General features: G+C 53.0%; 11 protein-coding genes across 11 annotated transcripts; 5 read left to right on the top strand and 6 right to left on the bottom strand.

Moving 5' to 3' along the window:
- Positions 1 to 135: 135 nt before the first annotated feature.
- BROUX77_001092 (uncharacterized protein) lies at positions 136 to 2,122 on the bottom strand (the record flags this gene model as incomplete). Its single annotated transcript, XM_073745483.1, has 2 exons — positions 136 to 1,759; positions 1,833 to 2,122. 2 exons carry the CDS (start codon positions 2,120 to 2,122, stop codon positions 136 to 138), a joined length of 1,914 nt encoding a protein of 637 aa, XP_073609327.1.
- Positions 2,123 to 2,655: 533 nt separating this feature from the next.
- BROUX77_001091 (uncharacterized protein) lies at positions 2,656 to 4,740 on the top strand (the record flags this gene model as incomplete). Its single annotated transcript, XM_073745482.1, has 2 exons — positions 2,656 to 3,145; positions 3,392 to 4,740. The coding sequence occupies 2 exons, from the start codon at positions 2,656 to 2,658 to the stop codon at positions 4,738 to 4,740; spliced, it is 1,839 nt and encodes a 612-aa protein (XP_073609326.1).
- A 2,661-nt stretch (positions 4,741 to 7,401) lies between these two features.
- Positions 7,402 to 8,285, top strand: BROUX77_001090 (uncharacterized protein; the record flags this gene model as incomplete). The annotated part of the gene is made up of 3 exons (XM_073745481.1): positions 7,402 to 7,844; positions 7,938 to 8,090; positions 8,201 to 8,285. 3 exons carry the CDS (start codon positions 7,402 to 7,404, stop codon positions 8,283 to 8,285), a joined length of 681 nt encoding a protein of 226 aa, XP_073609325.1.
- Positions 8,286 to 8,848: 563 nt separating this feature from the next.
- BROUX77_001089 (uncharacterized protein) lies at positions 8,849 to 9,532 on the bottom strand (the record flags this gene model as incomplete). Its single annotated transcript, XM_073745479.1, has 1 exon — positions 8,849 to 9,532. The coding sequence occupies one exon, from the start codon at positions 9,530 to 9,532 to the stop codon at positions 8,849 to 8,851; it is 684 nt and encodes a 227-aa protein (XP_073609324.1).
- Positions 9,533 to 9,972: 440 nt separating this feature from the next.
- Positions 9,973 to 13,611, top strand: BROUX77_001088 (uncharacterized protein; the record flags this gene model as incomplete). The annotated part of the gene is made up of 1 exon (XM_073745478.1): positions 9,973 to 13,611. One exon carries the CDS (start codon positions 9,973 to 9,975, stop codon positions 13,609 to 13,611), a length of 3,639 nt encoding a protein of 1,212 aa, XP_073609323.1.
- A 355-nt stretch (positions 13,612 to 13,966) lies between these two features.
- BROUX77_001087 (uncharacterized protein) lies at positions 13,967 to 15,676 on the bottom strand (the record flags this gene model as incomplete). The annotated part of the gene is made up of 1 exon (XM_073745477.1): positions 13,967 to 15,676. One exon carries the CDS (start codon positions 15,674 to 15,676, stop codon positions 13,967 to 13,969), a length of 1,710 nt encoding a protein of 569 aa, XP_073609322.1.
- A 640-nt stretch (positions 15,677 to 16,316) lies between these two features.
- On the bottom strand, positions 16,317 to 19,957 carry BROUX77_001086 (uncharacterized protein; the record flags this gene model as incomplete). The annotated part of the gene is made up of 2 exons (XM_073745476.1): positions 16,317 to 16,888; positions 16,951 to 19,957. The coding sequence occupies 2 exons, from the start codon at positions 19,955 to 19,957 to the stop codon at positions 16,317 to 16,319; spliced, it is 3,579 nt and encodes a 1,192-aa protein (XP_073609321.1).
- Positions 19,958 to 20,479: 522 nt separating this feature from the next.
- On the bottom strand, positions 20,480 to 20,983 carry BROUX77_001085 (uncharacterized protein; the record flags this gene model as incomplete). The annotated part of the gene is made up of 1 exon (XM_073745475.1): positions 20,480 to 20,983. The coding sequence occupies one exon, from the start codon at positions 20,981 to 20,983 to the stop codon at positions 20,480 to 20,482; it is 504 nt and encodes a 167-aa protein (XP_073609320.1).
- Positions 20,984 to 21,292: 309 nt separating this feature from the next.
- Positions 21,293 to 21,970, bottom strand: BROUX77_001084 (uncharacterized protein; the record flags this gene model as incomplete). The annotated part of the gene is made up of 1 exon (XM_073745474.1): positions 21,293 to 21,970. The coding sequence occupies one exon, from the start codon at positions 21,968 to 21,970 to the stop codon at positions 21,293 to 21,295; it is 678 nt and encodes a 225-aa protein (XP_073609319.1).
- Positions 21,971 to 23,505: 1,535 nt separating this feature from the next.
- Positions 23,506 to 25,349, top strand: BROUX77_001083 (uncharacterized protein; the record flags this gene model as incomplete). The annotated part of the gene is made up of 3 exons (XM_073745473.1): positions 23,506 to 24,609; positions 24,682 to 24,788; positions 24,857 to 25,349. 3 exons carry the CDS (start codon positions 23,506 to 23,508, stop codon positions 25,347 to 25,349), a joined length of 1,704 nt encoding a protein of 567 aa, XP_073609318.1.
- Positions 25,350 to 26,068: 719 nt separating this feature from the next.
- BROUX77_001082 (uncharacterized protein) lies at positions 26,069 to 27,025 on the top strand (the record flags this gene model as incomplete). The annotated part of the gene is made up of 1 exon (XM_073745472.1): positions 26,069 to 27,025. The coding sequence occupies one exon, from the start codon at positions 26,069 to 26,071 to the stop codon at positions 27,023 to 27,025; it is 957 nt and encodes a 318-aa protein (XP_073609317.1).

Raw genomic sequence — 27,025 nt, 5'->3', positions numbered from 1 at the left:
AATGACAAGGTACAGAATAGAAAGAGTTTGAGTAGCAAATAGAATACATTATGTTGACTACAACTGGTGCCGCATGCTCGTCTTGTTTCACATTGGGTATATCTAAACACAGGCTAATATGCGCTTTCTTCGCCTCTAATCATCAAACCCCCCAAACTCCTCTGCCTTTTCTTTTTTGGACACCGCTGTTCTGCTAGTGTTCTGCTCTCTGAGCTTGCTCAGCAACACATCGAGTTCCGCCTTTTCTGCCTTCTCCGCCTCCGTCATGCCCGCCAACCGCTTGGCTTCAACCTTCTTTTGCCGCTTATCCCGACGGTCGGAGCGCAAATCTTCACGGCCCGTCTTCATGCTCCACGCCTCGTTGTTCTTGCGCTTCAACAGTCGCTCGGCCTTGGCGGCTGCCGCCTTGGCGCCACCGTCGGCCTTTTCTTCCGCCAGGGCTTCGAGTCGCTGCTTCTCGCGCGCCTTGTCCTTGTATGCAAATGTGTCCCAGTCAATATTCTGGCCTAACATGCGGTCACCGTCCCACGTCTTCAGCTCTGGCATGCGCGGCATGCGTAGCAAGCCCCAGGCCTCGGCGAGATCAGCCCAGTCGAGGTCCTTTGCGCGGAATATAGACGAGGCGGCGTGCTTGGTGTAACTGCGCACCCACGATACAAATGCCTTTTGGGCCTTGTCATATACGGCGCGGTCTGACTTGGCCAGTGTACGAATGGTCTCAGTTGCATGCACCGCCTCCTCGGCCGACACAGTGACGTCGGGTGAAGTGAGAGGGAAGATTGGTGTTTGCCGGATCTCGAGGAACTCGGTGTATGTCTCCTCGTGACCCGAGTGGAGCATCACGACAGCCAGGCCTTTTCTACCTGCACGGCCAGCACGACCATTGCGGTGGATGAAAGCTTTTGGGTCTGAGGGAGGGTCTATTTGAACCACCAAGTCAACTTGTGGAATATCGAGGCCTCGTGCAGCCAAGTCGGTGGTGAAAAGAATAGATGGGGATGTCGATGTCACAAAGCGCGTAAAGTTCTTTTCACGCACGTTCGTCGCATGCTTTCTGTGCAGTGGAATTGCAGCATACCGCTTCGGTAATATGAGCGGTAGGGTGTGTTGGAAGTAGTCAACCTGCGCACACGTGCCCACAAAGACAATTGTCTTTTGCGGCGTCTTTTCCAGCTTGTCGAGCAGTTTGGCCAGGGCAGGCAGCTTGTGACTGGCCGGCGTAGCAATGTAGCGCATCTCCAGGCTGGCCGGAACCTTGCGGTCCTCGATGATGCCGCCATCGCGCAGGCTCTTGACACGCACGGAAATCTTGACGGGGTTGCGTAGACCAACACGAATAATCTCGCTCACGGCCTCACTGACGGATGCGCTGAAGAGACCGGTCCGGCGTTGCTTGGGTAGCACTCCGAGCACGCGCTGGATATCCTGCTTGAAGCCAAGGTCGAGCAGGCGGTCGGCCTCGTCGAGGACTAGCATCTCGAACGAGGATTGTGGGCAGTGCACATGGCGGGACTGGAGAAGCTCAACTAGACGGCCGGGTGTGGAGATGATGACATTCGGCGATGTACGCATAAAGAAGGCCAGATCGGCAGCTGGGGTAACAGCGCCACCAACAAGGAGCTGCGGAACGATGGCGGGGGTCGTGTTGACGGGTCGCTTTTCTTCGTTATTGGGGTCGAGAAAGGGGAGCAACTCGGCCGACTCGGGATGGAATGCCAGTAGGGAAAGAAGGACCTGGTGGATCTGAGAGGCAAGTTCTCTAGAGACAGATTGTTAGTAGCTGTAGATCATCAGGCAGTACAGTGAAGGACTGCTCTTGGTAATCGGCCTACCTTGTTGGAGAGATGATGATAGATGCGATGTGGTGTCTCTTGGTAGGGTCGGAAAGGGCTAGAAGGCGCACACAGATAGGCAGGAGGAACGCGAGAGTCTTTCCAGAGCCAGTCACGGCCTCTACGACCACATCGGTACCCCTCTTGGAAATCCACTGCGGCAGCACACTGGCCTGGACAGCCGTCATCTTGGTGAAGCCATTGGCCTCGGCATAGTCCAGCACCCACGAAGGCAGCGCAGGCTGGATTGTCTTCCAGGCGCGTGGATCGACCTTGTTCTCCTTTGTCATGGTGGGACAGGCGGTTCGCGGAGGGCAGTGCGGTGGGTTGGGTAGACGTCAAAGAACAAAGTGAAACCCGACGCAGAAACGGCACGGCGTTCGCGACCGGCGGCTTTGCGACCAGTCAAAATTTGGCGGAGTGATAAGATAAGATAAGATAGAACTGATAAAACACAGCTGCTTAGGTGGAGACAACAGTCTTGGTCTTTTTCGCTTTGAGAATGCGCCCGCCCAAACATGGTGAGAGCTGAGGGCCGACAAGAGGACAAGAGCTGGAAAGTCTAGGGCAACTACAAAAATACCAAGTTAATTTGCTGGGCCAGGTGGTGAAGATTTTGTTCCGTATTCGGCCTTTTCTCCATCTTCAAGATTCACACTCCGTGCTTGGAAAAGCTTCGCCATTTGTTATCGTACTGCTCCCACTCTCGGTAGATTTTGGCTGGCGGAATCCGGTTTGGTGATAGCTTCACTCTCACAGACTTCTACCGCACAATTATTCAGTGCACCACCACACGGCTCTCTATGCATACCCAGGCGAGATAATGCCCATGGCTTCACCCCCAGCAGAGTTTTCCTCTGTTACACCGACGCACCAGCAAGAAGCATCGCCAAATGAACTTGCCGCCAGTGCGCGTCGGTCGCCTCGATGCCGTTCGCGTAAAAACAAAGGCCGAGTCCAGGCATCCCAGTCGCCTGCAATTTCTGCTCATCAGCGCCTGTCGTCAACGCCGCCCAGTGCCAATCCCAGCTTGTGGCCTCCCAGGAACAGCCCTGGCGCCGGTGATGGCAAGAATGTAAGCCTAGAGTTGCATTCCCAATCCCGCGACCGTTCGCCGTCACCACCTGTTGCAGAGGGACCTGCCGCTGCTGCAGCCACTGGCCCAAGCCCTCTAGCGCCCTTGGGCCCCCTGGAAGAGCCGTCTTTAGGGCGCCTAGCCCCTACTCCAACTGTCATAGTGCAGCCTGTTATCGAAACAAGCACCAGAGCCACCACTCCCACTGCACTGCCGTCTTCACAGCTGGCTTCGTCTTGTTCACATTCCCCCACTTCTTTACCTCTTGCATCAGCACCAATAGAGTCCTCTCCTCATCCCCTTTTCCCTCTGAGCTTTCATGCATCGCCAGCATCATTATCCTTGCCCTGGTCGCTGTTCTTCCCTCTGTCCGTCTTGAAACCACATCGCCCTTGTTGCCTTGGCCCGCTGTCTCTTTCGCCAACCGCACGAAACCCGGCTCTTCCGCTATTTGTATCCCACTTGCTGGCTGTTTACCCACCAGCGGCTGCACGACCACCACCACCGCCGTCATTATCGCCACGTCGCACAATGGCCACTTCAACACGGTCGCAGCAGCGCTCTTCCAACCCTCCTGGCCACGAGTTGCCATCAACGCCCACAAAGCAGACCTTTTCTCTGGCCGACATGGACTCGTCTTCCGTCGACTACTCGGGCCCTGTCACACGCTCAGTGACACGCCGCAGAACCACTTCCAGGCCTGTTTCTAGCGCTGCTCCTACTGCCACGCGCCGTCAAACCCAGACATCTTCCATCCCTGAACAAAGCCCCTCCTCGACTGATTCTTCTGCTGCCAGCGTCGACGATTCCGATCACAACGACGACGACCTAGGCCACGACAACAACATCGACAACGACCTTGACACTGCCTCATCTAGTGACTCGCCTCTCGGCAGCAAAATTCACTCGTCGCTGCCCTTGAAGACACTTTCAAATAACACCCAAGAGCAACAAAATAAAACTCGAGACGAAATGCGACACGCCAAAAAGAACCCTCCGTCGCTCCTGGCCCCTCCGTCGCCATCGGCCTGGAACTGGGACATTAACCGCTGCCCAAGTCCCCTCGGCTTGATCCCCATTCACAGTCAATGGAAGGGTTTTATCCATCGCCATGAAGTCCCGCGCAAGGCTTTGCATGTGTCCATTGGCTTCTTCTCGCTCTGGCTGTATGTGAGCGGCACCCAACCCACCGCAGTCACACCTTGGCTGATGGGGGCCTTGATTCCGATTACTATCGTTGACGTCCTTCGCCACAACGTACCCTCATTCAATGCGTTTTACGTTCGTGCCCTCGGCGCCCTGATGCGCGAGAGTGAATACTCTGGCTACAACGGCGTGATCTTTTATCTGCTTGGTGCCTGGACCGCCCTGCACTTTTTCCCCAAGGATATCGGCCTGCTGAGCGTCATGCTTCTCAGCTGGTGCGATACTGCCGCCAGCACCTTTGGCCGTCTGTACGGACGCTACACGCCCAAGGTCCGCCGTGGCAAGTCTCTGGCCGGGTCCCTGGCTGCCATGTTGACTGGTGTTGCCACGGCACTATACTTCTGGGGCTACCTAGCACCGCGTGTGGGCTTTGTCCCCGGTGATGAGCAGTTCCCCTTCATGTTTACGGGTGAGCTGAACCTGCCGGCGCCTCTTGCGGGCCTGTTAGGCATGGCGCCTGCGCAGGCGACGGTCTCGGGTGGCACGGCGCTGGGCATCATGAGCGTATTCACGGGGCTGATTGCGTCGGCCAGCGAGGTTGTTGATCTGTTTGGTTGGGACGACAACCTGACGATTCCCGTACTCAGCAGCCTGGGAATCTGGGGTTTCTTGAAGATCTTTGGCTAGAACATGTTGCGTTTTCATTTCATTCTCTTTTTTTTTTACTATTATCTCATTCACTGTATCTATATGCAATACTTGTTGTAATATCTCGTCGATGTCATTCCCCCCCTCCCGCCTTCGTTTTCTTCAGTCTCGATTCGATACCCCTTTTATTAATACCTCCTGGAAATGATGAATGTAAAAAAGGAAACTAGCCCTTTGCTTCCGTCTTATCATAGTGCGCTATATGCTGAGATTTGAGAAGCTCAACTACTGACTCCTCAATCACATGTAATTAGGTGCTCGTTGATTTTTCATTACGCATAGTTCAACCCTGACAAGCAATATCTTACAAGAAATGAACAACCTTAATTTCAGACTTTTCCACATGTCAATCACATAAAAGGGGTGTATGAGATGAGTCTTGATTGGCTTAACCCTAGCTGTTGGTCTAACCCTCGCATAAAGCAGTATCAAAGCATAAATGAGATGCTGGACACTTGAATGTTACTCATTGGATATGGAAATTTGACTACAATTGTGATAATTATTTGTAGATAACTTTTCTATACTGTGTTGCGTCTCTTATTTACCTTTGATTCTGGCATTTTCTTATTAGCCATATGTGAAAAAAACTACTTTTATGTTTGTGGAAGAAAAACCTGCTTGAGGCCAACCATTCTGCAAGCCACCGGCCAAGTATGACAAAGCTGTCATTGGGCCGTCATGAGTGCAAAGCTTTTGATTTTCCTTAGTTTTTCCTCTCTATGATACTTTGGCCTATATTTTCCGTGGTATTAGAAAAAAAAATCAAGGTCACACATGGCCGCTAATAGTCACAAGCCACATAGTACGCCTCTCCTTGGGCCACTTGGTCACAAAATTGGGCGCCTTTTGTCGTTTTGGATCGTGTCTACCTGCCATGCGATCTCCCACAAGGGCCGCGGGAAGAGGATTGGCGTTGCATGTGTGCGGCGAGGGCACAGGAGCTGGCCGGATGGGCTGGCGGTCGCATTAGTATAATATGATTATTTGCATCAGTTTAACGTAGCTAAAAGAAAACGTGGATGTGGACAAAGGCCGGGAGCTATTAAGAGTGATGACAGAGATAGAGAGGGTCTCTGGGATATTCGGCAAAAGTCTATTTAGAGGAACGGGTGAGTATGTATCCGGGGGTTCTTTTGCTATAAAAGGGTAAATTCTTAGCCCAGGGCTCGACGCAGCGTAAAGAGACCGACCAGAGCGAAACAAGTTCGCATAGGCCAAGCCACACGCAGCGAGCAACGCACAGGAATGGCATTTCGACACACATACGCTCTTTGGCCTTGTCCGTGTATGTGCATGGTTGCATAGCTGCAGTAGAGGATGCTGTTGTGACGTGACAGTGATGGTGGACGTGCAAATGGGCCGACAATGATTGTATGCTAGCTGGTGGCTGTTACAAGGCTGCAGCCGGAGCAAGCAGACGATAGGGCGTGTTGGTGGGTTGTGTGGGCGTTTTGCCGATATTGGAAACCTTAGTTAGTTCTCTGCTTCGGAGCGGGGGAGGGAGGGGATAATGAGTGCGGATAGCAGGTGTTGTGTGTACGAGGGGCTGTTGCTCCCGTGCATTAAACACTGCTGTTTTGATGGCCTAAAGACAGATTCCACATGTACCGAAAAAAACGCCCATACATGCGGCCCAAAGTACCGCCCTACTTGAGTTGATTCTTCCGTTGTCTGGCTCTGTGGGCGTTTCAGAGTCTTGAGTTGTCGTCACCGAGGCTTGTGAGACGCGGCGTTGCTAAATTTGCGTGGTGCTGTGGTTGGCTTTGACTGGCTGCCTGGATAGGCAGTGAGCCATTTCAGAGGGCAAGAAAAAAAGGGGGGGAGACAAAAAGACGTTGTGAGTGGGTGTGATAGGGAAAGACGACGGCCGCTTGGTCAAGTACGTGAGCTTTCCAAGGGGACGTACGTTCGAAGCCCGGGTTGCATGATTCCTGTGTAACAGCGTGCGGAGAATTAATTGACTTGGCTATAGACACATACTATTCTGCACAGTGTAGATACACTGTATGCACCGAGCTGATGCTGTGTGAGTCCATACCAAAACACCTTTCTCACTGATCAAAGCCTGTTAATCCCTTGCCTCGAGAGGGCCCGGTCTAGTATTACAAACACTGCATGTTTCTCCTTTTCTTGTAGTACCTGTGTGTTGTTTAATTCCCATGCCACTCTCCCCGTTTCGTAAAAGCCTATGTATTTATATGTAGCTGTGTGAATGGAGGCTGACCTGACATGGGACTTATGCTCCCATAAAACCCTTTGATTTTTTCTTCTTTTTACTATAATGGGTATTTTCACTGCCTTACCACGGGCCTTGTTTGGTTGTGCTTGTCACATATCTTACTTGGACTTGAACACGCGCCTTTTGAGACTGGCCTTGCTCCCCCGTTCTGTTTCCTTGTGGCTCGTCCTCGGTGACTACGGCCGACGTGGTTCGATGCTTCTTTATTGGGGATTATTTGCTCGCCGCGGCAGAGAAACAGGAGGGTGGTGATAGGCAGTTTCTAGAATCCACTTGTAAAAGTAACAGTAACAAGTGAGGCGAAAGGTCTTTGCTAGATATAAAACCCTCAAAATGTCCGCTTGGTTTTGCCATGTTCTCTCCTCCCTTCCCATGACACATTGCTCCTTTCCTTAACCATGCCGGCTCAATACTTCTCCTCTGGCTACTCGCTCCCGATCCCCGCACCCTCCAAGGAATCGCAGCGTAGCCCGTACTCTGCCCAGACGTACTACCTTGCTCCTCAAGCCGCCGAGGAAAACATGTACTCCGCTGCGTCAGCTAGCACCTCATACACTAATACCAGCTTCGGAAGAGCTTCTAGTCCTTATAGCCCGGATGTTTTCACCTCACGGCAGTACATTCCTGACTTGTATGATGCTGGGGCCTACACCCCCAAGTACTGCGATTCTCGAAACTATGTATCTAGCAACCACACTTACAGCAACCGGAGTGCTAGCAACAGCACCAATGCCGGCAGATCGGTGCAAAACATGGACTTCTCTGAGTACATGAACAAGCGGGCCGCTAGCATCATGGACCCCGTACCGTTGGACCGCAGCATGGTCACACAAGCCCAAACGTGAGCGCCCTGCCCACTCTCACACGCCATCCATATTCTATTGTACTGTTTCTGACACATGGCCCCCTCCTTTTCCTTCTACCTGTTTTATAGCTCGGGTAAGCTCAACGACAAACACCGCCAGCTCGTCGATAAACAGCGCGAGGCAGCGGGCCGACTAGCACATTTCCGCGAAAGATATCACGAGGGCCTGCGCGATGCCCGTGAAGTGCAGCAGGAGTTGGAGTGGACGCAGCAAAAAGTACAGTACGTGATAGCCATCCCTTGCCTGCCCTGTCGCGCCACACCACGGGACATGTAGACTTGTGACTTGGATGCTGATCACCCACTCGCCTTGGGCGTTTCCTCGTGTAAAGGTCACTCAAGAGTAAAGCACAAAGAAAGTATGGGAAAGAATATGCACGGGCCCAGTCTCGCTACATCTTTGTAGAAGCCGACTAAGCAGGAGACCTCGGCGATGTTAGCCGCTATCTTTATTGAGTTCATACCTTGTAGGCAGATGGAATCTAAAGTATGTACGTATGAAACGCAGAGGAAAAGAAAACGCTTGTGCACCCCCAAGCCTCGAGCATATAGCCTGTTTCAATACCACTTTGCAGCCATGATAAAGAGGTTGTCGTGAGTTCTCCCGAAGGATAGAGGGGAAATGTACACAAAAATGGGACACGTCTGTGAATACAGACATGTCGTATCACAGAAGCCAACTTGTGCAAGTCGTAGTATTCACACATGTTTTGTGACTCGGCTGTATGCGTAATAATTCATTGGGTTTGTGCCAAGCCTTGCATTCTCCTGATTACCCATCCTGCTCTGTTGTCGGTATGCGGGAATTCCGCAGAGTCGAGCGTGGGTAGATGCAGATATACAGGCCTTCAGATACTTCCGTCTCTGCTTTAGCTTTGCGAGGCGTGTTACTTCCTGAAGGATGCAGTGTTTATTCGTGGTTGTGTTATTTTCCGAAGGAGAGAGGAAAATAGATAGGCAGTTTTGGAGTGTGCACAATTTCAAGCCAGACTTGGCTCTTCTTCTTGCACCTGGTCGGTCTTCTGTTGCTGTCCGTCTTCACCACTAGGATGCTGTTTTTGGCCCTGCACTGATCTTTCTACCTTGTGCTCCCCCTCCGATGCCCGTTGTTGCTGCCGCGCATGGCCGCGCGGGAGCCAGGTGCCCAGCGGCTCTAGGCCTGCCTTCTTCTCCAAATCCTCCCACGGATTCTCGTTCGACATGGGATCGTAGTAGTCAATATACCACAGTGCATTCCGCTCGCCGCGTCCACGTTGCTGGCCCGAATTTCCCTCGCCCTTATGACCGTACTGCTTCCCACCGCCCTCGCGCCCCCTGCCTTGTTGGCGGTGCCGAGGTTGGTCCATACTTTGGCTTGACTCTGTGTCGTTAGTAGGCGGCGGTCGTGCCGGGAGAGACGCTGGCAGGGGCTTAAGTGCGTGTTGCTGCGCTGGTTCCTGGTCAGTGGCAGCATCCCTACTGCTAGCATACGAGCTGGGCCCAAGCTCAATGGCGTTGGCATTTGTGCCGTGGCTAGGAAGAAACTGCGCATGCTCGAACGCGGCGCTGTCGACGACGGTGAAGTCGTTGCGGGCGCGCTTGGCCGGGCGCGGAGCGTTGCCGAATGAGGCAAAGCCCATGACCGCAGCCATGTCGGTTGCTGGATCCGAGGTTGGCGATGACATGTGAGTGTAGTTTGGTAGGTTTCGCCGTGCGTATAAATGTGAGGTAGTGTGTTGGACAATTGATGAAAGTCAAGGATCAGGAGTAGCTTGTCCTGGAAGGCCTAGTTAGACGTTGATGAATTGTGGGACTGCTGACATAAGCTGACTAGGTATTGTTGTGATATCAAGTCCCAGCCACAAAGCCAGCCACGGCTCAGCCACATCACGTGACTACATACCCCGCCTGCTCCTCCTAGCATACATGAACCCGTGCCCTGCTACATAGAACTCTCCCTTGAATATACTGAATTTCCATGCAAAATCTCAACAGGTTATGAGCCCTCGCTTTCACGAATTAAGGCACCCTCCCGTTATCACGATACAGCATCCGCTTGGTGCATACGCGAAAGCATAATTTTTTACCTCGTTTCTCCCTCTCAATCCCCTAAATTTTTTTCAAAATGGTCGATAAGAAGATCGTCAGAGGACTCACCATCGATACCAAAACTGTCGAACTGTCTCGCAATTGGTTGACAAACAAGGAGGTGATTGTTCCGCTCCAGGATGTCGAGACATCTATTACGCATAACAATCTCCCAGCGGTTGGCCAAGTTCCCTTTGTGAAATGGCTGAAGACTCTTCAGGAAATCATCATCATTTCCAACACCGCTGCCCTCTTTGTCGGCGACGACCTAGTCGACGTGACCTCTCACTCCCTGATTGCCAGAAACTGCTGGATGAAAGTTCTCAAGAAGTCCAGCCACAGAGTTACCTTCCGGGATGACATTTCTCTCAAGAAGATGCTCGAGAAGATCTCGGAATCAGCGGCAAAAATCGACAGAGCCACGGCCGCTGTAAAAATTAGAGAACTCGCGTCGTTGCAGATGAGGAACATTCACGAGCTTCCCAAGGTCATCACATTGATAAAGGATCGCGTTGCTATATGCGAGACTTATCTGACGGAACTGGGACTAATGCTGGCTCTGACCCTTCAACCGATACTCTCGCCGATCGATGGCCAACTGGCCGAAAGAGTTGACGAATGTACAACGGTTGATGAACTCCTCGATGTTCTGGACAATCGTGCACACTCACTAGTGGAGTCGACTGAGCCTAGCCTCAGCTGTGCTGGATGTGGGAAAGATGGCCACTCCGTGGAAGAGTGCAGGAGACGCTCCCGGAAGGGGAAAAGAAAGACCAAGGCGAAAGCCGAGGCAAAAGCCGAAGGAACCGTTAGTTCTCTTCGCACAGCGGAGGCCTTCCTCGTAGATAGTGGTGCAGATCACTCCATCCTCCCTGTCAAAGAACATTTTTCCTCGTATGTTCCAATCGCAAGTTACGTTAATGTAGTTGGTGACAAGCATGTGCAAGCCCTAGGCAGAGGTAGCGTCGAATTTCTCGATGATCAAGGAGTCACTGTCAAAATTGAAAACGTGCTCCACATACCTCAACAGGAAGCCATCATATCGGCTGGAGAACTTCTCTCTATGGGATACATGTTTGAAACGCTGGCCGACAAGGTCACACGCCTGAGCAACAACCAAGGCTCAACACTAACACTAAACATACGCAACAAGAGAATCTGGTACGACATACCAACTCCCAAGGTTTCATCCTTGAAGGCCGACCGAGACTGGCACCGCGCTTTTGCGCACATCAACACCCACTACGTGCAGCGCACTCTCGCTCAACACGGCTTGAAGCTTAAAGTCGACCACTCCAAATGTCAGTCGTGCATCAAGGCCAAGATCACACACAGCCCGAAAGCTACAACAGGGCTTCGGCGCGCCACAGAAGCGTTGGAATACCTTCATCTCGACCTGGTCGGTGGTAAAAACGCACTGCCCAAAGCCACATCATCAACAGACTTTCCTCTTGCAGACCAGTTCCTCTTGGTAGTCGACGAGTTCTCTCTATACAGATGGGCATTTCCTGTTCACAGTAAGAAGGATATAGCCATACTGATAGATAACTTTATCGAGCAGCTCAAAACTCAATTTGGACGACATCCCAAAGTCCTTCACTCCGATGATGCGTCTGAGTTCAAAAGCAGCAAATGTCTTGAGTTGGCAGAACGTCGAGGCATGCTGTGGCAACGCAGTGCTGCCTACGCTCACGAACAGAACGGCATCGTTGAAAGAAGCGTGCGAACGGTCTGTGAGGCACTGAGCGCTACCCACGAGTGTGCGAATCTTCCAAGCAAACTGTGGCCTGAAACGCTTCAAGGTGTCCTATATGTCCTCAACAGGACGGCAAACTCGGTGGTACCAACCTCACCATACCAGGTCGTCTACGGCAAACTACCGGATATTGGAAATCTCTATCCTATCGGTTGCCGCGCCGTTTGGCCGATGGAAGGCAAAAAGAACGGCAAGGTCCCGGTCAAAGGAGTCTCAGGTGTCTTACTAGGCTATCATTCCTCAAACTCGTGTTACGTTCTGGAAGATGGACCTGACAAGCGTGTCATTACGCGGCGTGATGTGTCCTGCAACGACAAAGTTTTCCCCTACAAGTCGTCCATTATGGCTTTAAAAGGCCAGCCTGAAATTTCTGTCTCGAAAGCCCTTACGGGCCCCGAAGAGGATAAGTGGCGCGACGCCATGCGCAAGGAAATAAACACCATTGAGTCCTACGGCTCCTGGGAGATTATTCCTGCCCACGCCGCCCCACGTCGACCCATGAACGGAAAATGGGTCCTTCGGAAGAAAGACGACGGAACGCACAAGGCCAGATGGTGCGCATGTGGCTATGATGAACAAATCAACTCGGATATAAGCGCTGATGTGCTTCATGGAGTTTCTCTCCGAATGGTGTTGGCTCTCATAGCATCTCGTGACTTGGTCTGTCACCATATTGACGTCAAATCCGCTTTTCTCAATGCAGAGCTTGAAAAACCGGAATACATTCGACCCCCCGACCACATGGGTTTCCCATCAGACTGTGTGCTTAAACTCAAGAAGGCCATATACGGTCTTCGGTCCGCTCCTAAGCGCTGGCAGCAGACGCTACAACAGCATCTGGGAAGCATTGGTTTCACCCCGCTGAAGAACGATGGAAACATCTTCTTCAATGGTCAAGTATGGATAGCTGTATATGTCGATGACATGCTAGTTCTTTCCAAGGAAACCAGTGACGTTCAAGATGTCATCGTACGTCTCGCCGCAATTGTGGATCTTCGTGACCTCGGCCCAGTTTCCACATTCCTGGGCATAAACATCCGTCACTCATCATCAGCCATCAACATTGACCAAAAATCGAAAATTGACAAACTAGTTGAGCGGATGAATCTATCACAGTGCCGAGGGTCGTCTATACCAATAAGCAACGACAACCTCATTGATCAGGAGAGTGAGCCTCTCTCCCAGAACGATCATGACACTTATAGAAGCATAGTTGGCTCGCTACTACACATTTCCCTTTACACGCGCCCTGATATTGCTTACACGGTGATGCGACTTGCCGCAAGAACGCACAACCCGACAGACGGCTGTCAGCAGGCTCTGAAACATTGTCTGAGATACCTGCACCGGACAGCTGCCCACAGTCTTGCGTTTCCCAAAACGCCAGGCAAAGATATCTTAGCATCTACCGACAGCAGCTGGGGCAACAATACCTCGTCACGAGCGGTGTCTGGGAATATGTTCCTCATAAACGGGGCACCGGTCATGTGGAGAGCGCGCAAGCAAACACTGACTGCACAAAGCACGTGTGAAGCTGAGTACGTCTCAGCGGCTGGACTGGCAACCACAGCTATCTGGCTCAAGCCACTGTTTGAAGAGCTGTTTGGGATTGAGGAATCGGCACCCATAAGGGTTCAGATGGACAACCAAAGTGCACTCGCTGTTGCCAATGGGTCCAAAGTGTCTACCCGGAACCGACACTTCCTCATCAAGCAGACATCACTCAGGGAAGCCATTGAGGCTAAGGTTATAAATGTCATATACACCCCCACAGATCAAATGATTGCTGACGGGCTCACAAAAGCCCTGCCCAAAGCAGCGTTTGACACATTTCTGTGTCGATTAGGCATGGAAAAGGGGGAGTGTTGTGATATCAAGTCCCAGCCACAAAGCCAGCCACGGCTCAGCCACATCACGTGACTACATACCCCGCCTGCTCCTCCTAGCATACATGAACCCGTGCCCTGCTACATAGAACTCTCCCTTGAATATACTGAATTTCCATGCAAAATCTCAACAGGTATATAGAGAAAGATACCCAATGTCACGAACACCTCAGCATCCGAAAGAAGAGCACAATGTAATGTAGAGGAGACACAATTTAGATAGAAGACAGCACAGCGTCGTGATATAAATGAGCCCGTTGAAGAAACAAAAAACACCGCTATTCATGGAAAAAGAAGAATGTACCCAAGTCAAACAAAATGCTCTGGAAAACGCCACAACAGCCCTGTAATTGGCTTGACACTAAACACTCCGGGTCTGGCAAGGCCGGCTACTGGCGCCGCATGCGCGGGTTCATGGCCATTTGACGGCGGACCTCGCGCATTTCCTTTGTGCCAAAGCTACCGACACCACCCTCTTGTCGTCTCTCCCAGCCGCCCAGCCGGACGACAAGGCACGTTGCATTGTCGCCATTGGACGAGACCTCGGTCGCATACTCGATGATTTCCTGCGCGCCCTGCTCGGGGGTCTTGGCCTCCTTGACCACGTCGACAATCTCCTGGTCGCTTAGGGTTCCGCTGACACCGTCGCTCACGAGCACGAGGAACGAAAACTCGGCTGGGCCCATCTCGACGCGCGTAATGTCCGGCTCAGCCGAGACGCCAATGCGCTTGCTCTGTACATCGCCAAAGGCCCGCGAGTTGGCGAGGCCTGCGATCCGCTCTTCGCCAAAGCTGTCGCCCGACACCAGGCTCGTGGCTGGTGCATAGCGACGCAGTCGGCGCTCCTCACTAGGCATGGACGGGTGGTGGTCTGATGTTACCGGGCGGGCCTGGCCTGTGAGAGTATCGCAAAGCAGCACGCGGGTATCGCCCACATGAGCCACAATCATGGTCGATGAGGTTTTGGGGTGCCAGAAGGGCGCTGGAGTTGTCGTGCTGACCATAGCGATAGATGCTGTTGAGCCGCCCTTGAAGCGCACATCAGTACCGATTCCGTGTCCGGACGGGGGCATGTGGTTTGGCGCCCCCAGGTATTCATCCGAGTTGAGCGGTTGATCGTGAGATGTAGAATCGTGCTCGGGTAGCCGTGCTTGGGCCTTGACAAAGTCGAGGTCGGCTCGCAGGAATGCGTACATCAATACTGACTCAATTGTTGTCCGAATGGGTGGCTCCTCCTGATACATGTCAATAAAGTATCGTGGCACGAAGCGGCGAAAGTATCCGCCAATGGCCTGTTTGTACTCGTGTACCAAGTCTTTGCACAACGGGAGGGGATCTACTGGGGGTTCGTTTGTGCCATTGTTTTCGGTGGCAGCAGCAGCGGTGGAGGTGACTGTTGCCGCTGGCTTTTTGAGACTGCTCTGCAGGCCTAGTGTCACGGCGGCTTCTTCAATGTATCCGTGCAGCTCGTCTCGTAGAAAATGGGAGCATTGTGTGCCTCCATGTCCGTCAAACACGCCAAAGTAGAAGACCTGCGGATCGCCGTAGGCCGATGCTGCATTTGTTGCCTCGCCCTCGCCGACAGGATTTCGTTGAATGCTAACGGGGCCCCGTTTGGCGAAGGCCGGGATACTAATAGTGCCGACGGCATCTGTGTCTTCGTTGTATGGGCGTGTCCCACGGCTATTTGCGTGGCCGAAATGGTGTTTTGCGCGGCGCAGGGGGATGCGGACTACCGTCAGGTCTCGATTGCCAATGTTCGGTGGCAGGGCGGGGGCCGGGGTGGGCATCGGGCCTTGTGCCTGCGGGTCATGCGGCGTCGAAGCATGTCGGGGGAGTCGGTGGCCGGGGCCAGACCGGGAATCAGGGTGCATGGACGACGAGGGCAGGTGGGTGACGAAATAATCGTGGAAGAAGCGGCGCTGCAAAGACACTTGGGCTGCTGGCATTATCGCTGCTCTGGCGGAGAAATGGCCAGTGGTGGGTGACGTCATCGGACAAGCGGATAGCCGCAAGCTGTATTCTGCGATGGGTCTCTTTGCTGGAGAGCAGCGGCGGGAGCTAGAAAGCCCACGGCGTGCATGGCGGACGAGCGACATTTCGGAGGCAGCAAAGCAGCGAGGCGGAGGAGGACGGGGACGTCAAGCGATATGCGGAGATGGAAGAACGCGGGAAGAAAAAGGGAGGCAAAAGGGAGCACAGAGCAGCAGAGAGAGCCGGTGGGTGGATAGAGAGGCAGAGAAAATAGCTGGAGCAGAGGACGCTTAAAGATTAGCTTGCAACCTAGACCGCATCAAGCTTCAGCGTCTCTGCAGCGTCAGACAGGGCGAAAATAAAAAGGAAATAAGAGAGAATAAAAATCCAGCGTCCCAAAAAGGAACGGCAAAACGAAATAAAGGCGCGTCCGTTTACCCGGCAAGGGAAAGCTGGGAAGCTCTCGAGTTGCATTGGCGTTCTGCATGGCGGAGGCTCACCTAAAAGGCAACTCTAACAGAGCAAAGGCAGACTGGGTGGGGCGCTGTGTACATACATATTTAAGCGGAGAACAAGCGGCTGGGGAAGGGGCGGTTGTGTTACACGAAGACTTGGCTTGGTGATCCTTGTGACACTTGCAGATGAGCATGTTCGGTGGGGAGAGGTAGAGTTTACGTAATTTTGAGCTGGCATTTAAACATCGATGGGCTTAGAAATGAGCCATATGAGGTGCAGGTCTTTTTTTTCTAATTACACAGCCTTTGTTTAAGGTGCTCTGTATGATCCTCGGGCCTGGTCTTTGCTCTGATACACAGCTGAGCTCACCTCAACACCATATCTCTCGGCGCCGGAAACACCCATCATGTCGTCCATGACATAGCGCCGGCCCAAATCCGTAATCTCGGCCTCTCTTTGCCGGCTGTCAACCATCGAGGTTTGGCACTGTTTGATTTCCGAGATCAACCGGGAATCCGAAATATAAACACCAGCTCCTGCAATTGTACGCGGATCTCCCGGCATACACGGCATCCTCACAACAAGAGACAGCAGCAACATTGCAATCATGAATACCAAAAGTGCCAATGATATGGCTGAACACACATTGTGTGTTGACCGCATGATAGGGGACCCTGATCGTTGCGGGATGTTGCACATGATCAGAGGCAAAAAGTCGGCTATGATACTGAGCGATGCGGCAACCATGGTAAGAAGCTGCTTGCGTCTGATGCTTACAAGCAGTCCAAGATAGGCATTTGATGTCCGGGTTATTAATATAGACGTCTCAGCTTCTTGAGGCGCCGATTTCATAACCAGAAACGGGCCGAGGATGGCGATGCCTGGGAAAAACAAGCGTTAGTAACCTGCCTTCAACCATGTAACTAGTAACCGGATAACTCACTCCGATAGACATGTGTCCATGCCACAGCCACTACCACGCCAAACATTGCAAGCAGAAACTTGGGACCAAATTCGCCGCTGTTCATGAAAATAACCATTTTGTGTTTGGCATCTTCTAGTTGCGTGTAGTAGCCTATCCACACTACCAGCAGGACAAGATAGAGTATGAATAACAATCGTGCGCGAACTGACAGGGCAAAGAATGGCTGGCGCTTGTCTTTAGCTACAGCACTCTTGACCATTTCTATAAACGTCTCTTGCTTTTTTGAGTCAGGAAACGATGATGGCAGGTCGGCGTCAGTATCATTAGTTGGTCTTAGAGCGGCTGTTGACTCTCCTGGAATGATGCCATATTCCAAAAGTCCACCGCGACCTTGAAATAAATTCAACTCGTACTCTTTGCCCTGATACGCTGCGTCGATCTCGTTTTGGTGCGTTACTTTGGACAGTCCGATCAATGGTTCGCGTGTTATGCGATTGGATAGCAAGGCAGCAATACCGGCGATGGACCATGGATTCGCACACACGCCAGAATCCCATTTCCAAAGCACAAATACGAGGGCCACGAGTAGCAGAAGTATCAGACCCACCAACGCTACAACAAGATACGACGCAGTTGGTCGGAAGGATAGCTTCACACCGCACAACTCATCGCCCTCTTTACAGGGGGAAATGGACACTAGGTGAACTGCTTCCGCAGAAACGGCAATCAAGATCCACGAAATCCACATAAGCATTGTCGTCAGTGCTGTCAACGGGATGCCTTGTCTCAGCAGGCGAAATGGCGTCGTGAATGCATGAAGCCCGTAAAACTTGAGCGTCAACGAATCTTCGGCGCACGCTCCGCCCCGACGGGCAAGAAGCGCAAATGGCTGATACATTTTGGCGTTCTGATCAAGTGTCATTGAGCAGACCAACAAGGCCGTTGCGAGCATTGGCGCGAGGAAGTGACCTAGGAAATTATTCGTTTTGGAAATGGTGAACTCGGGCATGTCTGCGGGAATAGGCCCAGAATTGGTGCTGCTGGCTGCGCGGGTCGACTCCGGAAATACGGTATATACAGCCGTTCTCGTCACTACGACAGGGCCGACACTTGAAGTAACCAAAACCACGGGAGTGGTAGTAAAGACGTGAACGTTGTTGCTACCATCGGTAACTGTGCTGGTGATTGGACTTTCCGTGGCCATGAAGGTGGTCATGAAACCAGGCTGTGTGTAGAGCTCGGTCCGTGTGACGAGCATCTCCGAGGCTGTTAAGATTTCCTTGATCGCGGATTGGGGAGTCTTAGTGGCAGATGTAAACTGGGTGTTGCTAGGACTTGCGTTGGTCATCTTGGGTGCGGATGATAAAGCTTTGTCGTTGGCGGATGACGTTTGTATAGCCGAGACGCCGGAATTTGTCCGTGTTTGAGTGATAGCAGCGACCAAGGTGTTTTCTGTGTTCTCGGAAGCTTCATCCTGGGTCGCAGTCGCAGATTGCCTAGTTATCTGTGTCGTTGAAGTTGCCACGATGCCATCTTGCTGGAGAGTGACACTGGTAGTGGAAGTGCCAGCCAAGGTAGCACTATCAACCAGAACAGAGGAGACGAGAGATGGCACAGGGACAGCAGCCGGTGCAATCTCGGAATCATATGCTTCCGCAGTTGCGGAAGTGGTGTCGGCTCCCTCCGCCACCGTAGAGCTTTGAATTCCCAGTGCTGAAGTTGAACCAGATTCTATCGTGAAGGCCGTCTGTACACCCTGGGCAACAATTGCGGTTGGATTTTCTGAATTAATGAATGGTTGCATATATGAAGAGGGATCAACAAAGACCAATGATGTTGAGGCAGATTCTACGGCAATGTACTGCATATCTGATCCCTGAGCAACACTACTAGACACTGTAGTGGAAACAAGTGTGCCGATGTCTGAAGACATGGAGGAATAAGACAAAGCAATTATGTTTTGTGGTCCGGTTTCCGTAACAGAAACGGGGGCTGTTGCTGCAGAGAAAACTGAATTGGTTGAAGTCGGCGTAGAGGATGGCACATGTACTAGCAACGAGTCTAGTGATGATGACGCTACGGAGTTGGTAGTTCCCGACTTTTGGATGTTCATAGTATATGTGTTTTCAGGCGAGATAATGCGGGTCTTCTCGGATGATATCGCAGAGAGAGTGACCGTTTCTGACATTGAATTCGATAGAGAGGACACTGGCGATTCCTGTTGCTGCGGTTGACTTGTAGTAGAGGCGCTCTCCATGACTGCTGGGGTTTGAGATAAAATGTCGAGGTGCGTTGTAGCCACCGAGTTGACCTTGGAGGGATTCTCGGCGGTGTTGTCAGTGGCACTAGCAGAGCGATGCTGGGCTATCTGCTGCTCTGCTGTATTCGATTGGGTGGTTGCTGTCGAGATACGATCAGATTGTTGCGTTGTATCTGTGGCGAAGTTATTGGACTGGGTGGTCTGCAATACTCTAGTTGCAGCATCTGAAGGACTGGTCTCCGCCGAAAGTGTCGTTGAAGGAGCGCCATTCAGGGCTTCGCTGGTAGTCGACGTCACGTTTCTAATCTGCCGTTTTCTCGGAACAGGCAACTTTGAGTGTCCTTCTTTGACGCTCCCATGTGGCCTCCATCGCGCTGACTGTACGGATTCCAAGCTGCGTACCTGGTATGCAGGGGCGGCCTCGGATGCGTCGTCTCGGATGCTGACCTGCTGCGCCACGACAAAGAGAACCAAAATGACGGTCACAACTCCCACGTAGACGGCAACAATGTGTGCTCGTAGAGAAAGAGGCTTATGATGGCGGCGCACGGTGCGCATGTGCCTTCTCTTCTTCCCGGGATGTTTGGTTGTATAACTGTAGTACCCACTTAGTTCAGAGGATTGGGGCTGGCTTGTTCGTTGTCTGTTTGGTGATGAATTATGTGTGAAGTCTTGGGAAGAGGCGGGGCTGTAATGGTGGGAAGAGGGGACATGAGTAGATGACCGGGGAGTCCCGCCGGCCCGGGATGAAGTGTTCGTAGACATTACGGTATGACAAAAGAAAAGGTGATGGGTAGGAAATCTTGAAGAAAAAAGGAAGGGCTAAGACATGAAAAGAAAGCGAAGGATATCACAGGTCATATGGAAGACACACAGGCGTACATCACATCACCTGCGGCGCGAAAGCCGGATGTTGCAGAAGTGGTTCCGGGAGAAGGAGAATGACTACTACATCACAGAGACAGGCTCCAAGAAGGTGGGAAAGCAGCAGGCTTATCGAGTAGATGGGTTCCATTGGCATGATATACAGTCTTTGTCAGGTCTTTTTCCAACCAGCCTGTCCAGACAACAATTGGGGAGGGTCTTTTACGCTGGTGCAGCATTCCATGCATCAGATCACAACAACCTTGCCACGGACATGAGAAATGCACGCCATTGTCGGCACTGTTGAATCGCCTCGTTAGGCGAGTCTCTTTCAGCCCATAGGACCACCCAGACCCAAATCCTCAGTAAAAGAAAGAAAGAAAGAAAAAAAAGGCAACCTCAGCACCCGCACTCCAACCCGGCTCAGTCCTGCGCGGCCATCCAGCCCTCGAACGGCGATCCCAGCACTCGGCCCCGCGCATCAAACCGCACGCCCTCGCGGCGCAACAGCGCCCGCTTCTCGCGGATCTCTCTCGACTCCTCGCCGACCTGGCCCTTGAAGCCGCCGATGGTGCGCTGCGTGGCGACGACGCGGTGGCACGGCACGTGTGGCGAGAACGGATTGTGTCGGAGAGCGTTGCCGACGGCCCGCGGCGAGCTGTGCAGCGCTGTGGCTAGATGCCCATACGTTGTGTAGCAGCCGCGGGGGATCTGGAGCAACAGCCGGAGAACTTGCTTTTCGAACGGCGATCGGTTGCTGGTGTTGATCTTGTGCAGGTACACTTCGGCCTCGGTCTGGCGGGGCTTGGATACAGGTGCAGACGAGGGATTGGCCTTTGAACACAACTCCTGGCCTTGGTCGAAGCTTAGGGTCTTGACATTCTCGTCGACCGGCTTAATTCCAGGTGGCAAGATCCTTGTGTCCATTGTGAGCCACAGAGGGAAAGGAACGGAGACACGGGTATTGGCACGCTGGAGCTATTTTGTCACGATGGAAGGAAGAAGTTGGCATGCAGACGCGTTGTTGAGAATGAGTGATCATCGGCTATGCGACGCGCTTATCGATTAGCTCCTAGACTAAGCAGCCAAAACAGGCATACAGCTGCTGGTGGTCCCTGGCTGTGACGTGTCTCTGTAGTTTTGACCTGGAATTCCAGTCTACTGCAAGTGTTGCTATGTCTATCCATTCACAGCACCATCCATCGCTGTCCCATGCCATCGCCGTCCGCCGCTCGCTCAGTCGCCGGTGTCGACTTCGAGGTCAATCTGAACCCCGTTGCTAACTCCGTAGTCCTCCAAGCTCAGCTGGTCCTTGAATGGCCGCTCGCCCTGCCGCTTGAGTAGAATCTCATGCGGCTCGCGACCGATGCGCGCTGCCACCAGAATCTTGAATTCGCGCACCCGGTCCGACGCAAAACACGGAATCGCTGCCTTTGTGCCCAGTCTGTCGTTGACGTGCACAATAATCATCTCCTCGCCGCCTGCCGGTCCTGCTGCTGGAGTTGGCGCCGCAGGCTTCTTGTCGCGCCGCGGCGGCTTGGACTTGCGATCGCCGTCGTCCCTGCTGTCTCTATCACGGTCGCTGTGCGGGCGGTCCCTATCACGTTCCCGGTGGCGATCGCGTGGTCGATCATAGTCGCGATCTCTGTGCTCTCTATCATCTCGTGAATCGCTGTCGTGGCGGCGCGGGCCTGGAGACGGCGAGCGTCGCTGGCGGTAGCCGCGCTCGAGGCCTCCGCGGCGGTCGCCCCGTGCGTCGGCGTAGCTGGTTGAGCCGCGGCTTTTATCTTTCCAGCCAAAGCCAGAGGAACGCGGTTTGCGCGGCGGGCGATCGGAACTGCTGCGATCGCGGTTCGGCGGTGAGCGCGACCGGGAGCGGCTCCGTCTGCGTGTGGCGGGAGACTCCTCGGGCATATTCGAGGGTGTATTTTATTCGATGAGATGTTTTCGATAATGAGCAATGTTACTTGGACATTGTGAGCGTGAGAGTAAGTAAAGAGAAACCTGCAAAAGGGATTTCCCGTTTGACGGAACCGAGACAAACGTGTGGGAGAGATGAGACGATGATGGTGGCAATCGCAAACATATGCGTTTCGCTTCTGCCTTGGCCTGTGTTTTCTTTCTTATCTGCCAGCTGTCGACAGCTGGCTTGTATCTTCTGGCCAGGTAGCTGCGCTTAGCAAACAACTTCTTCATCCAAGGCAACGTGCCTGAGTGGTTAAAGGGTATGACTAGAAATCATATGGGTTCGCCCTCACAGGTTCGAATCCTGTCGTTGTCGGATTATCTTTTTGCATTGTGAAGAAATTATGGGCGATACATGATTTTTTTCTCCTTTTGCTCGCCCACTTCACGGATACTCGTGTTTTTTTCTTTACGTGCGTAACAAAATTTCAAAGTTACACATCACCCAGGATCGTGCGTATTTGCCAGATTCTATAGTTAGTTGCGGGCTATAATTGGACCTTTCACAACGAGTTCCGCCTCCCTCACATGGCCAAGTGCCAAAGTGGACCACTGTCAGTACTATGGTTATACGTGGGGGACACTGTAATATAGGCCGGGGCCTCTATAACGCCACGCACAGACACCGTGTTTAGTGGCCCGCCCCGTGACGGAACGGGAACAAAGGGCCTTTAATAGAAGCCGGATACGCAGTTTCGGGTTACTCAAATTCTCAGGCCTAAGTGGTGGCCGTGGTCGTGGATATTCGCGCCGTGGGCGAATCCGTGCTTGGGGCACGTTGGGAATAGACGCCGAAAGCAGCACTTCAGACAACAAATACCTCACGCCTAGTCTCAGGTTTTTTTTTTTTTTTTTTCGTTCTTCTCTCTCTCCAGGTTGACATGTTTTCTCCAACACTTCGCTTCACTTCTTGGCGCAAAACAACCAGGGCTAATGGTACCGGCTTGCTGCATCGCCAGGAGAGCCAGAACCAGACTCAGAGTACCTCACTCACTCACTACCAGGCCGGCCAGAAGCGGACAAGAACTCAACGTCCACATGCGACATGAACAGAGCAGAAAGCCTCCACGCCGGCTTTGCTTCAAACCATCACCACAGTCCAGGCGCTCAAGGACCCCCATGCGCAAGCACCGAGACGACAAGAGGAGTCTCGTCTCGTAGAGGAAACCCCTTCTTCTCCCAACGCCCCAAGCCCAGGCTCGCCGTTTCTCCGCCATTGCCCGGTGCTTCTTGCGACCTGACCGCGCCGAGAGCTTTCCGTGAGAAAAGAAGAGCCAGCAACAAGGAAAAAAAAGTATATCAGGCGGCGTTTTCTCCTCTCGATTTGCTGCCGAGGAGGAGGCCGGTAACCAGCGCTGTCTACATCTTTGGCCCGACCCAGCTCTCTCGTGATCAATCCCCTTTTGGTGGCTGGGCCTTCTCACCTGTCCTTGAGCCTGCCTCTCTTTTTCACGGCGTGTCCCCCAATTGCAAAGCCGTTCGAGATGAACCACTCGTACTCTAGTGTCAGTCCGGCTACGCCCCCGGACACACCCACTGCAGCCAGAAGCCCCTCCCGTGGCGCTGAACTCGACTCCGTCATCCCGCCCGGCAAGTGGACCAGCCAATGGCACATTGTACGCCTCAATATAGCCATAGCCTCACTGGCCCTGTTCTCGTCGGCCAACGGCTATGACGGCTCACTGATGAACGGCATCATCGCACTGCCGTCGTGGAACCACTTCATGGACCACCCACGCGGCTCGTGGCTCGGTCTCATCAATTCCATGTACTCGCTCGGCTGCATCATCGCCTACCCCACGGCCGCCTGGGTCTCCAACAAGTACGGCCGCAAGCCCGGCCTGTACGTTGGCTACACTAGCATGGCCTTGGGCACGGCGCTCCAGACGCTGGCGCGCACGCACGGTGCCTTCATTGCCGCCCGGCTGTTCATCGGCATAGCCAGCGGCTTTTTCCTCTCAGTGCCGCTGCTGATTGCCGAGAACGCGTACCCCACCCAGCGCAGCATTGTGTCGGCGCTGTACAACTGTGGCTGGTACGCCGGATCCATGGTAGCTGCGTGGATCGTGTTCGCCACGCGCCTAGTCGACTCATCGTGGTCCTGGCGCACCCCGTCGCTGCTACAGATCCTGCTGCCGCTGTGCACGCTGCCCGGCTTCATCATGATCGATGAGTCGCCGCGCTGGCTGGTCGCCCAGGGTCGCGTCGACGAGGCGCGTGCAATTTTGGCCAAGAACCACGCTGGCGGTGATCTAACCTCACCGCTTGTCGTCTTTGAGATGCGCGAGATCCAGGCCAACATCCACGCTGAAAGCGCCGACGGCGGCGCAAAATGGTCGGATTTGTGGGCAACCAAGGGCAATCGCCATCGTTTGTGGATCACCGTCACGCTCGGTATCTTCACACAGTGGGTGGGAAACGGCGTCGTATCATATTATCTTTCGCTGGTGCTTGAGACTGTCGGCATTACATCTGTCACCCACCAGACATTGATCTCAGCCTGTCTCCAAATGTGGAATCTCTTCTGGGCATCTCTCGCGGCCTTCAACTCGGATCGACTCGGCCGTCGCATGCTGTTTTTGGTCTCGGTACGTACCATGGCATCTATAATAACTTGTTATGTGCCATGTGAAACTAATACCTTTCGTGCGGCTTTTTAGGGCTCCGTCATGCTGGTGTCTTACTCCATCATCACTGGTCTTTCGGGCAGCTTTGCCTCGACTGGAAACAAAGCCACCGGTCTTGCTGTCATTCCATGCCTATTCATGTATGTTCACCCAGCCTTGGACATTCTCCTTTGCTCACCACTAACTCTTGCATGTGCTCTCCGTTCAGCTACTTCTTTGGCTATGACATCTCCCTCACGCCTCTTCTTGTCTCGTACCCCGTGGAGATTTGGCCCTACGCACTGCGCGCCATGGGTCTCTCCGTGGCCTTTGTGGTGGCTCTGATGTGCATCTTCTTCAACACCTTTGTCAACCCCGTGGCGCTCGAGAGCCTTGGCTGGAAGTACTACATTGTCTTCGTGGTGTTTTTAGTTGCCATGCTTATAACTGTGTACTTTACCTATCCCGAGACTCGTGGCCACACGCTGGAAACCATTGCCTATATCTTTGACGGCGATGACGCAGCACCCGTATCCCGCGCCGGTGATGACTGCCCCGCTTTCCGACGCCGCACCCACAAAGCCGCGGATACGAACAACGAGAATGACGGACCAAGTCCTGCGGCACACAGCGCGAGTAGTGACAGTGAATGTGCTTCCCCGTCGTCTCTAGATGGCATGTTGCCGGCATCTTCGACTGACCGGCTCACTAGTGCCCGCTAAAGTGACATCTCCCGTGTGCCGACATCGATCCAACTATACAGTCTACAGCTATATAACTTGCTAATTTAAAAATATACATATGCTTCTAGCAGCAGCATCTGCCATCCAGTGCTCCTCTCCACTCTGAAAGATTTTTTTGTCGTGAAGACAAAAAAAGAAGGGAAAAAAACCTGCTTTGATTTGAAAGTCTTTATTAACCAAGAAAAAGCCTGCATGCACGGACGGGTTGATTTGATTTGATTTGATTGTCTTTATTTTACCTGTCTACTCGCGAGGTATTCTCGACAGCACGGACGGGTTCGGGACCAGAATTCCCGCGATCGCGCCATTCTGGCCGCCCACTTCAGAACTGCGGAACAACTGATTCTGGTCCCCGGAAATCGGCAAACACTTGCTTCTCCGCGCAAAAAGAGTAAGTCCGGCAAAAGGAGATGCCTTCAAGCGGATTTGAACCGCTGACCTCGACATTACTAGTGTCGCGCTCTGCCAACTGAGCTATGAAGGCTGGTACTTGTTGAATATTGAGCTTCATAAGCAAGTTTATATTCTTTTGCAACAAGCGGCTAATCAGGATACCGTTGTACACAGGAATATGGGTCAACCCTAAGCAACCCTTATTATTCACTACATCATCAACACGACTTTTCTCTCTCAACAACCTCAAAAAACGATTTCAGACGCCTCTTTCCGTTAAGAAAGACCGAAGAAGTACTACTAGAATGACGGAGCCGAGCAGCACTGCAAGCGCGCAGGCGCAGCCATCACGCCCAGAGGCGCCGCCCAAGAACAACATGGCGGACACCCTGGCCAACTGGCACGCGAAAAAGATCCAGGAAGCTACCGCGTTGGCCGAAATCGCGGGTGAAATCGCGGCCAAAATGGACGAAGGGGCTACTAAAGCCTTCAAAGACGCCTCGATCAAGAATGGGGCCGAGAAGAGAAAGAAGTTGGAGAAGGCGCTGGCAGACACCCTGAAGTGGTGGTGCGAGTCAGGCGGAGGAGTGGACACCGCGACTGCGGGTCCAGCCCCTTCACACGCGACGATCAACAACGCCCGCGGCAACAGCACAGCGCCAGCCGCAAAGGAAACCTCGAACAAGTCGGGAAAAGATACGCCCGCCAATACCGGGACTACGAAGGCGTCCCCCAACGAGGGACGGGAAAATGCCACGGGACCGACGAGCGGTCCGAAGACGAACAACTCGACATGGTCGCAAGTCGCCAAGAAGGGGGCAAAAGAACCGGCGCCTCAGCCAGAGCTCAACACCAAGAAGCGCACGAGCGCGGAAAAGAAGGTATTCGTGGAGCTACCGGAAGGATCCCAGTTTAGGGAACTTAGCCCGAGCGCCATTACTAGACGCCTCAACGAGAGAGTCTCCAAGGGAAAGGGAGTGTTGGAGGCGGGCTTCAGCAAGAAGGGACTGATACTTGTCGCTGAAGGAAAGGCGAAAGACCTGATGGATCGCGCAGAGCACATCAAGAAGGCTTTAGACGCAGTTACAGTCGAAGAACCCTGCACGTGGCAATTCGTGCGCGTATACCGGGTTGAGCGAACCATCCGGGAGCTCGGAAGTGACGGGAAAATTGCCGCCCGCGCCGTGACTGAAGAGGACATCCGAACGGCGGCCATGGAAGCCTTTGGATGTGCACCCCTGGCCCTATCGTGGTGGATCTAG

This window comes from Berkeleyomyces rouxiae, assembly GCF_048999995.1.
Source record: "Berkeleyomyces rouxiae strain 22BRR77 chromosome Unknown BrBRR77_ptg000001l, whole genome shotgun sequence".
Taxonomy (NCBI): Eukaryota; Fungi; Ascomycota; class Sordariomycetes; order Microascales; family Ceratocystidaceae; genus Berkeleyomyces; species Berkeleyomyces rouxiae.
The sequence above is the reverse complement of the archived record's forward strand: the minus strand, read 5'-3'. Positions and strand labels throughout refer to the sequence as shown.